This window comes from Procambarus clarkii, chromosome 57 (genome assembly GCF_040958095.1).
Source record: "Procambarus clarkii isolate CNS0578487 chromosome 57, FALCON_Pclarkii_2.0, whole genome shotgun sequence".
NCBI classification, from domain to species: Eukaryota; Metazoa; Arthropoda; class Malacostraca; order Decapoda; family Cambaridae; genus Procambarus; species Procambarus clarkii.
Window position 1 is genome coordinate 20,783,800 of NC_091206.1, and position 12,848 is coordinate 20,796,647.

General features: G+C 44.4%; 1 protein-coding gene across 1 annotated transcript in view; it reads right to left on the reverse strand.

Moving 5' to 3' along the window:
• The window catches only part of LOC123744981 (glucose-6-phosphate isomerase), a 34,778-nt gene continuing 21,930 nt past the window's right edge, over window positions 1-12,848 (reverse strand). Inside the window, exons 8-10 of the mRNA XM_045725212.2 lie at window positions 10,345-10,528; window positions 2,636-2,907; window positions 1-815 (exon numbers count right to left, since the gene is read on the reverse strand). Of these exons, the coding sequence (XP_045581168.1) occupies window positions 695-815; window positions 2,636-2,907; window positions 10,345-10,528 (577 nt within the window). The 3' untranslated portion in view covers window positions 1-694. The remainder of the gene's footprint in view (window positions 816-2,635; window positions 2,908-10,344; window positions 10,529-12,848) is intronic.

Below are 12,848 nucleotides of genomic sequence, written 5' to 3' on the forward strand. Positions count from 1 at the left end.
TAAAATTAAAATTTTATTAATTTTAAATAAATTCAAATAATGTAAATGCTAAATTACTTGAGACCCTATATATATAAAAAAAAAACAATTCTCCCATATGTACCTCCATATTAAAGCTGTAGCACTAGTAATCTATACAAATTAAAATCAATACACTTGGTAAAACATTTACTGGATGTGTACACGTGTACAAACCTGGTGCAGTGCTAACCAGCAATAATACAGTACATTTTTTGTTCTAGAAAATTTACCAGTGCCACCTTATCACAACATGCACACACACCAAAGCTTACAATGGCAGCATGACTACAACACTAACCCAATACTGTAATACCAGTAATTTTGCTAGACATGAACAGTTTATCTCTGTTACTAATAAATTATGCATTTACATTTACATTTCCAAGCAAACTACAGCAAGGAACTGCTAAGTTTTATGGCTTTTTTTTTTTTTATCTTAACCAGTGTCAACAGTAAACCAGTTACTATAAAATACCGTTACCTTGCGAAGATTTCGGGGCTTAGTATCCCCGCAGCCTGGTCTTCAACGAAGCCTCCTCTTAATACCTAATAACGTACTTAATATTTTATAATGATAGTCTAAGTAAACCATTTGAAGTAAATTTTAGAAACAAAGAAAAAATAAAATATATCTCTTCTTCATCTGAAAGGCCATAAATGTACTACAAAGCAGTTACAGGTGCTTTTTGATAAAGTTGATTAGACCATTGGTGGATGAATCGTGTGATGACACAGGAGTCTTGTCCTGCAGTTCTGGCTCGATGGCTTTAGCCAATTGCTTGCCTAATTCAACTCTGTAAAGATTAAAAGTTTAATGTAAAGAACATAATTAAAAAATAATTATACCATACATTAAAGCACAAACACAACTAGTTAGGACAACAAAACCTAGTCTAAAGTGCCCCGTGTTCCAGGTTTAACCCTCAAAGTTCTGTATGTTCATCATCAGGTGTTGATCGTTAAGTAATAATGAAAAGAGGTAACAACACGGGGAAACTATCACCATCCAATATATATCTAAAGGGCCTAAGTATCATTCAGATTGGTAAGACAAGCAAAAAAACAACCATTCAGTGTAATGAAATGCCTCTTTCTGGTGGGTCTTTGGGGGCTCATTGTTGGCAGCTACCTGGATAGCTCCACCATATTTATTCAACACCAGGCCGTTGTCAGAGTAACCTGGATCGAGATAGCAATCCTGGCCTCTCAATAGAGCAGCAAGGAGCAGGGAATACAAGTTGACCTTAAAAAAAAAAAAGGTGTGGGGGAAAGAAAGAGAGAGAGAGAGAAAAAGAGAGAGAAAAAGAGAGAGAGAAAGAGAGAGAAAAAGAGAGAGAGAAAGAGAGAAAAAGAGAGAGAGAAAGAGAGAAAAAGAGAGAGGAAAAGAGAAAAAGAGAGAGAAAGAGAAAAAGAGAGAGAAAAAGAGAGATAGAAAAAGAGAGAAAAAGAGAAAAAGAGAAAAAGAGAGAAAAAGAGAAAAAGAGAGAGAAAAAGAGAGAAAAAGAGAGAAAAAGAGAGAAAAAAAGAGAAAAAGAGAGAAAAAGAGAGAGAAAAAGAGAGAGAAAAAGAGAAAAAGAGAAAAAGAGAGAGAGAAAAAGAGAAAAGGAGAGAAAAAGAGAGAGAGAAAAAGAGAAAAAGAGAGAAAAAGAGAGAGAGAGAGAGAGAGAGAGAGAGAGAGAGAGAGAGAGAGAGAGAGAGAGAGAGAGAGACAGACAGACAGACAGACAGACAGAGAGACAGAGAGACAGAGACAGATTAAATTTCTCCAGCTTGTACCCATTGTTTTAGGCTCTGACTTGTTCCGAGTTTCAAAACCCTAACTTATATCCCTTGCTTATGACTGTAACCCACTTTAAAACCTGTCTTCATAGAAAAGGTCCAATGCTAGCACCTATCAGCCTTGTCATTCTTTGTATTTTCTCTAGAGCCCATATCCATTCTGTAGCACAACTAGAATTGCACAGTGAAGTCAATTTGGGGCTTCACTCATGCATGATATTACTAAATGATATTTTTACTTTTACTGCCAATGTTTCTTATTATACATCCCCATTTACTTTATTTCGTGCATCGATACATTCCTGTCACTCATGACTCCGAAGTCACTTCCAACAATTTGATCTATAATTATTAATGTGGTATATAACATCACTGTCTTTTCCAAAGTTAAGCAATTTGCATTCATCAAATTACTGTGCAAATGCTATTATCTCACCTATGATTGGAATGCAAGTCTTTCTACAATTAATCACAATCTCTTTATATTCCCTACACTCCCAATCTGCATGTCATTCACAAACTTGCCAATATTATTTATAATGAGTTCATTTGAGTTGTCAGTCTTTAGTGTGTTAAGGGTTACTGAAAACCCAAGTCATACTGTGTTTTTGGTATTTTTACTTAGTTCTTAGTCATCATCACTGTTTCATCTCCTAAGTAAGGGAACAGTACTAGAAAGTTATGTTCCTCTAACTGTATGTACCACGGAAAGCTGACACTTGGGATTTGTTAGACATTACTGGACAAATCCCAGGCCCTAAGTAACTTTCAATTTATACTACAAATTGCATTTTTTAATAACATTTTCATAAATGACAGAAGACATATTACTTACCCCCACTGATCAAATGAATTTATGTCCCAAACAACACCTTGGGTGAAAATTTTCATTTCATACATAGCAATTAATGCCCCCAAGGTAAAAGGAGTCAGTTTTTCTATGAGGATGGAGTTTGTTGGGCGATTGCCTTCAAATACTTTATGAGGCAAGATTCGCTGCAATTTATCAGATGGCATGTTTGCCTTCTCTAGTTCACCTTTTGCTTCATCCGTGGTCTTTCCTTTCATCAGTGCTTCTGTTTGTGCAAGGAAATTGGCCAGCAATAGCTGTAATATGAAAAATAAATTAAGTCTTAAATGTCAAATTTTATATGTACAATCAAACTAGTACAGTATTATATTTCTGCAATATTGTATTCAGCATGATAATTGAGAATTGTTTATTCAGTTACACAATGAAAAATTCTATTATAGGCAGGATTTTCAGGCATCTAACAAATGTTTTAATAGGATTAATGATTTACAGTTCAAAGGCGAAGAATTAACTCTTCGCCTTTCCAGTTAATGCAATTTAAGCTTTGTTAATCTTTCTTCATATGACAGGTTCCTAATTTGGGGAATTAACTTAAATTAATGTGTCATTTTACACTGGACACAATCAAGTGAATTTATATACATTCTATAGTACGGCGACCAAAACTGCACTACATAATCTAAATGCTGAATGCAGTGCAACTGTTATTTTGCCAGCAGTGATATAACAATCAGTACTGCAGTAATTTACTTCAGGATGGAAGAACACCTTATTTCTCTACACGTTTAATTTCCAATCTAAAATAATTGCAAATGAAAGCAAATTGTAGACTGGATTTATTAAGAGTTAAACAAGAAAATAATCACCGCATGGTCTGGTGGTGGCTGACGCAATATCCTACCTTTGATTCTAGGAAGTAAGTAATTATCAATAGAAGGCACCAAACCGGGAAGGCTATGTAAGCACCATCAAATGTGCGGGATAATCAGAGGGCGCTAAATATCACCAAGGATGCCAATACGAGAACAAAAACGCATAAGGCGAACGGTATCAAAAGTATCCAACTTGCCAAGAATTCTATCGAGGGACAAGCGACCGTGGGGGATAGGCGGAAAACAAGACATGCTCGTCCTGGAAGTCAGAACATTCAACAAGGATATGTACAACCGTAAAAGGGACAATGCAATTTGGACAATAAGGAGCAGGGCGGCGCTCCATTAAGTGACCGTGAGTTAAACGGGTATGGCCAATATGTAACCTAGCCAGAGCCGTTTCCCACCGCCGGTTACGGTGGCAGGAGGAAGGCCACTGGGACACACGACTCTTAAGAGTGCGCAGTTTGTTACCAACAACAGAAGACCAACAACTCTGCCAGCGGGCAAGGATGGAGGCATGAATAACTGGGTAAAAGTCGGAATAAGGAATACCTTTATGGGAGATGGGACAAGTGCGGATAGCATCCTTAGCGGCAGCATCTGCATGCTCATTTAAAGAGACACCAACATGGCTGGGAACCCAGCAAAATGCAACCAACTTAAATTTACTGGAGATAAGAAACAGCCAATGTTGAATCTCGATGACCACCGGGTGGGTCGGATTAAAGGACCCTAAAGCCATGAGGGCACTACAAAAGTCAACTACCACCATGAAGGAGGATTGACACCGGGAAAGCAGGAGACGAAGAGCATAGAGAATAGCATAGAGTTCTGCTGTGAAGATGCTAGCCTCTGGAGGAAGGCGACACACATAAGTGTGGTCAGGAAAAACAACAGAGTAGCCCACACCGTCAGCAGACTTTGACCCGTCGGTGAAGATGGGAACGGAGTGGGAGTGAGAAGAAAAGTGCTCAAGGAAGAGGCGTTTCAGAACTGTAGGAGGGGTAAAAGCTTTAGTGATGCGGGTCAGACTAATACAAAATTTGGGAAGGGGACCCTCCACGGGGGCAAGGATGGAATAATATGAGGAGAAACATTAGTAATACGAACCGAAAGAAAATCTTGTAAGCGAGACAAACGGACAGAAAGAGGAAGGTGGTGAAGAGGAACAGGAACTATACAGGAGGGGTAAAAGTCACAGCACGATAGAGGAGAGAGTGAGGATGCTGTAAGGATCGCACAAGATAGCGAAGACTGTAGTGATCACGGCGATCCTGGAGAGACAAAGCCAGTGTCAGCGTACAAGCTGAGGGTAGGAGTTGAATGAAAAGCACCAGAGCTGAGGCGCAACCCAGTATGGTGCAAAGGATCAAGACGGCGAAGAGTACAAGGAGAAGCAGAAGAGTATGCAGGGCAACCATAATCGAGCTTAGACAGGACGAGAGAGGAATGTAAATAGAGGAGCGTGCGCCTATCCGCTCTCTAAGAAGTATGGGACAAAACCTTAAGTAGGTTAAGGGCTTTAGAGCATTCAACACGGAGGTAAGAGACATTGGGCGACCAAGACAAACGAGTGTCAAAGAATAACCCCAAAAGCTTCGTGGAATCTTTGTACTCAAGGGGATGACCATAAAGTGACAAAGAAGGACGAAGAACCACCCGCTTCCGAGTAAAAGTCATGGCACAAGTCTTACTAGTAGAGAACTTGAAGCCATGATTGGTGGCCCAAGATGACACGGCATCAATCGCAAGTTGAAGCCGCCATTGAAGGAGAGGCGAATCATCACCCCAACAGCAAAGAGTAAGATTGTCAACATAAAGAGCGGAGAAGATGCCAGAAGGAAGGGAGGAAAGAAGACCATTGAGGGCAGCCAGAAAAAGAGTAGTACTCAGAACACTACCTTGGGGCACACCTTCATACTGCCAAAAAGAGGCAGAGAGAGTGGCACCAAGCCTGACTCGAAAGGTACGATGAGAGAGAAAGCTATGAAGGAAGAGAGGGAGATTACCACGAAGGCCAAAAGAACGGAGTTGGGACAGAATATGGTATCTCCAAGTCGTGTCATAAACCTTTTCAAGGTCAAAAAGGACAGCAACAACGGAGGTCTTTGCAGCAAAAGCAGTACGAATATAGATCATGCTCACCACGACATCAGTCGTGCTGCAGCACTTCTGAAAACCAAATTGAGAAGGAGAGAGGTGATGGTGTTCCAAGAACCACATCAGACGGACATTTACCATACACTCAAACAGCTTGCAAATACAACTCGTGAGAGCAATAGACCGGAAGTCCTTAGGGGATGTACCGAGAGACCCTGGTTTCCGAATAGGGAGTACAACGGCATAGAGCCAGTCCTCATAGACGGACGACAAATCCCAGACCTGGTTATACAGATTCAGTAAATATTGAGACGTGCATGGAGGGAGATGGGGAAGCATCTCATAATGAACGTCATCCGAGCCCGCTGCCGTAGATCCGCAGAGGGCCAGGGCAGACTGAAGTTCAGAAAGAGAGAGAGGATCGTTATAGGGAAGGCGGAGATGAGTGTGGAAATCTAAAGGATAAGATTCAAGAACAGGCTTACGAAGAAGGAAGGATTGAGGAAGATGAGAACCAGAGCTAACAGAAGAAAAGTGGGAACCCAGTTCGGCCGCGACCTTCACTGGATCCGCCACAAGAGTTCCACGGAGGTGGAGAACCAGCGAGACATCTGGAACGAACTTACCCGCAATCTTGCGGATCTTCTTCCAGATGTGCGGTAGAGGAGTATCGGACGTAATGGTGGAACATAAGATTTCCAACTCTCATGTTTAGCTGTACGGATGATCCTACGGGCCACTGCACTTGCCTTCCGAAACAGAATAAAAGAATCGGCCATCTGCCAGCGGCGGTGTTTTTTCCAGGTTGCACGCTTACAGCAGACAGCCCGAGCACAGTCTGCATTCCACCAGGGAACACATTTCCGTGTGTCCCCGGGAGGAAGAGCGAGGGATAGTGCGGAGGGCAGCGTTGAAGACAGTCGTAAAAAAGGAGGAGGGCTCGAGGAAGAGGCAGAGAGGAGAGGTCAGAGAGAGCAGCACGGAGGGTGAATAGGCACCAGTCAGCCTTGGCAAACTGCCACCTAGGGAAGGAAAGGGGAGGGTGGAAAGAGAAAAAGGAAACGAGGATGGGGAAATGATCACTGTTATGGAGGTCATCAAGAACCTGCCACGTGAAATCTAAGTAAAGAGAAGAAGAGCAGAGAGAAAGATCAAGACAAGAAAGGGTGCGAGTCCGAGAGTCCAAATGAGTGGGCTCACCAGAATTCAGAAGAGACAGGGAAGAAGAGAGGAGAAACGGCTCAAGAAGGTGACCCCGGGTATTCGTCAGAACGTCACCCCAAAGAGAATGACGACAATTGAAGTCACCCAGCAGGAGCACAGGCTCCGGCAAGGAGTCTAGGTGGTGTTTCAAATCAGGAAGAGAAAGCGGTACACTCGGGGGGAGATAAATGGAACAAACTGTGTACCATTTCCCCACAAAGATACGAGCAGCAGAACAATGGAGAGGCGAAGGAAAAAGTAAAGGAACAAAGGGAACATCAGCACGAATCAAGAGAGCAGAAGAATTAGAAGCCCCAGCAACGGCTGGGGGGAGGGGGGGAGGAGAAAGGAATAGCCACGAAAACGACTAGGACGAGCACCAAGCATCGGCTCCTGGAGACAGACACAAAGGAGCGAAAACCGCAAAATCAGAAGTTGGAGGTATAGGAAATTGGAGTAATAACCTCGAACGTTCCATTGAAGAATAGACATCGACGAGAAGAGAAAGGACAAAAACAGAGAACAAGGAAGAAACAAAGGCGAAAGAGCAACAGAGCACGTTAAAGAATATCAGGGTCAGGATCAGGGTCAGCAAAGTCAGGGTTAGGGGGCATGGGTAAACTGAGCAAAGACGGAGGGAAGGAGGCAGGAGAACAGACCAGAGGTGGGCAGGCGGGGTCAGGAGGAGGAAGAGGAGGAGACAACGGAGGGGAGCAGTCAAGGACAGCAGCAGGAAGAGGGGGGGTAGAAAGAGGGGAGCGCACCTCAGCAAGGGCAGCAACCGAGAGGGAAGCGGAGGCTAAAGAAACCTCCATAGCAGGAACAGGGGGCGCAACCACCGAAATGGGAGGGGAAGGAGCGAGAGAGGCAGAAGCAGGGGCCGAGGAAGAAAGCGAAACCTTCTTACCCGCTGAGGAGGAGGAAGGAGAGGAGCCAGGCTTACGCTTCTGACTTAGAGACAGGTGTCCCAGCAACCACGTACTGGGCAACGGATTCTAGCGTCTCAACAGGAGAAGCTGAACGAGAGCACACATGACGGCCGTTTGGAGAGAGATGGACATCAGCCCGCACCGACAGGCGGCGGGGAGAGTCAAGAGACGGAAGAGAAGGATGGGAAGGAGGAACGGAGGGAGACGAGGAAGAAGACACAGGAGACAAGACAGACCAGGTAGAAAGAAGGGGAACCCCAGACAGAGGACCAGGAGGTGGATCCTTCAGGAGAGAACCCAAAGGAACAGAGGAGGGGGCAGTGGGCGTATCAGGGTCCAAGGCCCGGAAACGGTTGTGAGTCAGAGGAAGGTGGAAAGGACGAGGAGAGGAAGAGCGCAACACGCGAGCATAAGAGATATTAGCATAAGGCGGGAGCCGGCGAACCTGGCGTCTCGCCTCAGGAAAAGATAAACGCTCCCGGTGCTTCAAGTTGAGGACGGCTGCCTCAAGCTTGTAATGGACACACGCACGGGAGAAGGTAGGATGGGCCTCACCGTAGTTGAGGCAACGAGCCTGGGAAGAAGTGCACTCCGACTTAGAGTGACCTTCGCCACCACACAAAGGACAGAGAGACAGTCCTGGAGCAGCGGAGGGCACCATGCCCAAACCTCCAGCACTTGTTACAGAGCCGAGGAGAAGGAATGTACTCCTGGACAGAGCACCTGGCACCAGCAAGAATGACAGAGGGTGGAAGGGTCTTACCATCAAAGGTAATCTTCACAACCCGGAGGGGTTGACGGCGACTACCACGAGGGGGACGAGTAAACGTGTCCACCTGGAAAATAGAATGGCCCTGGGCAGCAAGGATATGTCGAATATCGTCGTGGCAGTCACGCAGGTCCCGAACACCGGTCGCAACATGGGGCGGGAGCAGAATAGTGCCAACACTGGCATTCAACTGAACGTTCGTAGAGACCCGAACAGGGGTCTCGCCAAGGCAGGATAAGGCAGCCAAGCGGGAAGCAGCATCCTGAGAAGGAGCAGCAACGACACGTGTACCGAGACAAGTGGGGTTGAAAGTAATGGAGGCATCCACGGAATCAACAAGATGTCGATGGAGGGAGAAATCGTCAGGAGGCGCAGAATCAAGAGGGAGGAGATCAAAATATTTGGCCCACGAAGCGGGACCAAACAAGGCTTGATAGGTAGCAGAACTGGAAGGAATCGAGCGAGGGCGGCCATGACGAGGACGGCGGTGAGAACCCCCAGAGAGAGAGGGGTTAAAAGGCACAGTAGTTACAACTAGAGATGGAGCCGCGCCAGGGGACGAGGTAGTCACCACTGGGGGCTTGGGGCTCGACCCAACCACAGAGGAGGGAGGGGAGCCAGGGGAAGGAGTCAGAGAGGCCAAAGGAGGAGCAAGGTCGGGGCACAATGCAGCGGAGGCTACAGAGCCCGGTCTTCCAACACGGACCGACTCAGGGACTTGGTCGCCCACCTCACGAGCCTGAGAAGGTAAAGCAGAAACAGTCGAAACAGGGGTTATCATCATTACGAAAAGGAATATTCATTCACGAATGTGCCCCCACACCCACCATGGAGCCACAATTAGAGGCAGGACACCCAACAAGAAGCTATCGCCGATCATGGTGGGGCCTCCTAGGGGTGCGTCGTGAGTATACGCCCACAAACGCCACCTTAAGAACCGACAGTCCGTCGAGATCGGGTTCAGTGACGAAAGGGGGATTGACAATAAAAGGTTCCCTTCGCTCTCGACGTCGAGTACTACAGTTCTACGGGTGCAAGAGTATGCCTCCTCAAGCACCCGGGCGTCAAAATAGAAGAAGTCCAAGGAAAGAACCAGAACAAGCAAAAGGTCGGCAGGAAACGTCAAGCAGATAGGAGAAGAGGGGGGAGAAAAACGAAACAGAAGGAAAAGGAAAAGGTGCTCAGCATAATTGGAGAGGACGGCAGCAGGAGCACAAGGCTAGAAAAGGACAGAGGACTGTCCCAAGGAGCATCACACTCCGGCAGCCGCCCACTAAGCCCCCACACGGCAACAACGAGCTGAGCGGGGAGGGGGGTTTATACCAAAATAAAAGATGTAGCCCAAAACTTGATGTCAGAACACTTGAAAGATTATAAATACTTTTTGGGTCTAAATTTTAAATTTGAAAATTTGTTAAAATTACTTCATTACAACAATATGTAGTTGTGTAAACAATTTGAACATTGTTATGCATAACAATTTTATACAATGACCGCATTCGCCTAATAACATTTATGACGATAACTGCTTTCATATAGTAAACCATGAAACGATAGCAGGGTTTTCCATGGGTCAAGGTATGCTCCATTACATCCACAGAGCTATTATATCCTTATTTCCATTATACATGTAAAACCCAGACAATAATAGTTTAAATCATCAAATGATAACTGCATTACCTCGTGAATCATTGTATGATAACTACTTTTTAAGGGTTAAGAAAAACCAGCACTATCAAACTTTAGAGACAGAGATAATCAAAAGATGCCTATAAAAGAAGAAAAATTAATTACACAAGTACAGAAAGGCACCCACCAAATAATGGCAAAATAACTAAAATAATTATAATTAACCTTGTGATGAATATTATCTGCAATAGGATTGTGAGACTTCGCTGGAGCAATGAAGTCAGCAGGGATAAGACGAGTACCCTGATGGATCAGCTGGTAAAATGCATGTTGGCCATTGGTACCTGGCTCGCCCCAAACAATTGGACCAGTCTTATAATCCACTGTCCGACCACTACGTGTAACATACCTGCAATAAGGAAAAATTCCTCACTTCAAAGCAAAGACTAAGAACCACCTTTTATCATCTATAAATTGTTATTTTAACTGCTCATTAAATACCTCAACCATACCATTTACTTTCAAATACATGAAGTTCAGTTATTAAAAGAAATGCCCACAGCTTTAGAAATTAGGTACTCAAGTTTTATTTTACAGTATGAACATTAATTTATATTAATAAAAGGATAAAACTCATTTTCTGCAAGGAGCACCATGGTGGTTCATTCCCTAAAGCTAGCTTGATGAGATGGCTTCCCATTATTGAGTCACAGTCACTGGAGTCCTGTTAACCTACCGGAGACCAGAGCCTGGCTCCCTCGGAAGCATAGAACTGGGGATTGTTATGACCACCCACACTGTGAAAGCACCCAGAAAGTGAGCAAAGCAATACAGGCAACTGCAAGGTTCACAAAAGTGAAGTACTGAAACGGGCAACAGACTCCACAAATCATTCACTCAAATCCAACTAGTTCACTCAAAGCTTAGCTTGAACCCCCTAGTGTGCAAATCTGCCAACAGTGTCTGGAGTTCCAGCTTTTGGCCCGGCAACAAATCAATCCTGTCACTGATGATAGACCCCTGACCATTTCAAGTTGCCTCGTAATAACGACTCCCATTTCTTTTTTCTTGTGTTGGTCATCCACACTTACAGCATAGATTGTTAACTCCTAACATGCGGCTAAGGAAATACTGTACAGTACATGTATTTCCATCCATGAGCAAAAAAATATAAAAATTCCCTCAAACGTTTTTTCCTAATAATGAATGCAAATGATTTATTTGAATACAAAATGTGCAGAAAAGTGGAAATAAGGTGATTATCTACATTAACAAATTTTTATTGGTCAACATGTACAGTTGACCCACAAGGTCAACTGTACATGTTGACCTTGTGGCAGCCAGCCCAGACTATAAACACCCCCAGACATTGCATCAATATCTCAGTGCCATGTGAATCTTGGAGTTCATACAATCATTTTTACACTTAAATACAGTACTGTAGTGAATAAACTATTGTGTTGAATAACAAGATTTATGTACATCTGATTTACAAAAACAGTGTATATTACTATTAGGACAATGTAATTTAGGCCTACAATGAACGCTTGCATGTGGCAAGGGAGCATAGAGGATATAAAGCAAAGTCAGATTACATTTGATAAGGGGCCTCAATCATCAATGTTGGCAAAAAATATTGAAAACTAGACAGAAAATCTAAAAAACTCCAACAATGTAAACAAAAAAAAATTGTGAAACTAGTGCAAGCTAATTTGCCCCATCTCCCTCCCTCATTTGTGGGGAAGAGGAAGGCAGACCAGGTCAGCCGGTTGCTCTACCACCAGTTCTTATCGTGATGGAATTCTGTCCCCACACCCAATGGTGTTGGGGAGCTACTATGGCTTAGCCAAAAATTGGCATTTCATTACATTCAATGCTGGTTTTCTGGTGGTGGAAAGCCTTGTGGCACTCTAAAGCTAATTACCCATAGAGAAGGAAGAAAGGGCACTTACCAGGAAGGGGGAAGCACCGCAAGTATCAAGACAAATAAGAGCAACAGCTGGGACACATGACCCAAGGCCACACAAAGCCGCTGAGGACCGGTAACATTCACAAGATAGCTGGCTGCCAAGACCCTGTTTGGCCACCAAAACCCCCCACTCCCAAATATCAGCCCAAGACAATGTATTTGTATTAGCAAAGGCTGCTGAAAGAGTGGGAAACTTGCGCACATCATGGGCACAAGGGTAGCTAGCTAGGTAGACTTTGACACTGCAGATGACCTGATAAACATGAGCCTTGGAACAGGGAACTAGGGAAACCCACAACTCTCCACAAGGAATCCCCCAAAACAGAGCCGGTGGCATGAAGGTAGCAGAATAAAGCTACCACCAGACAGTACATTATGCATCTCCAGCAGAACCAACCAAGCGTCTTCCACCAGAGGGTCTCTCCAGAAGTCAACCGACTCATTCTTCGCCAGTAAAGGAGACGGCTGTAGATGAACAAAGTGCCCACCAAAGCTAAAAAAACAAAAAGCCCCAGCATCGAGGGAGAGCATGAAGCTCCCACACACAACAACTGGAAGCCAGAGAAAACAAAAACAATGCTATCTGAAAACAATCACAAACCAAAGGGGGCCACCATAAACCAAATGGATGAAAGAAAAGCAAGAACCTGATCAAGGGGACAAGGCAGGCTCAGGCGGCGCACGAGCAAGTCGGAGGTGAAACAATGCACGAGAAAGCTTCCAAAATAGGACTGAACTATCAATCCTGAATGCAAGCTGG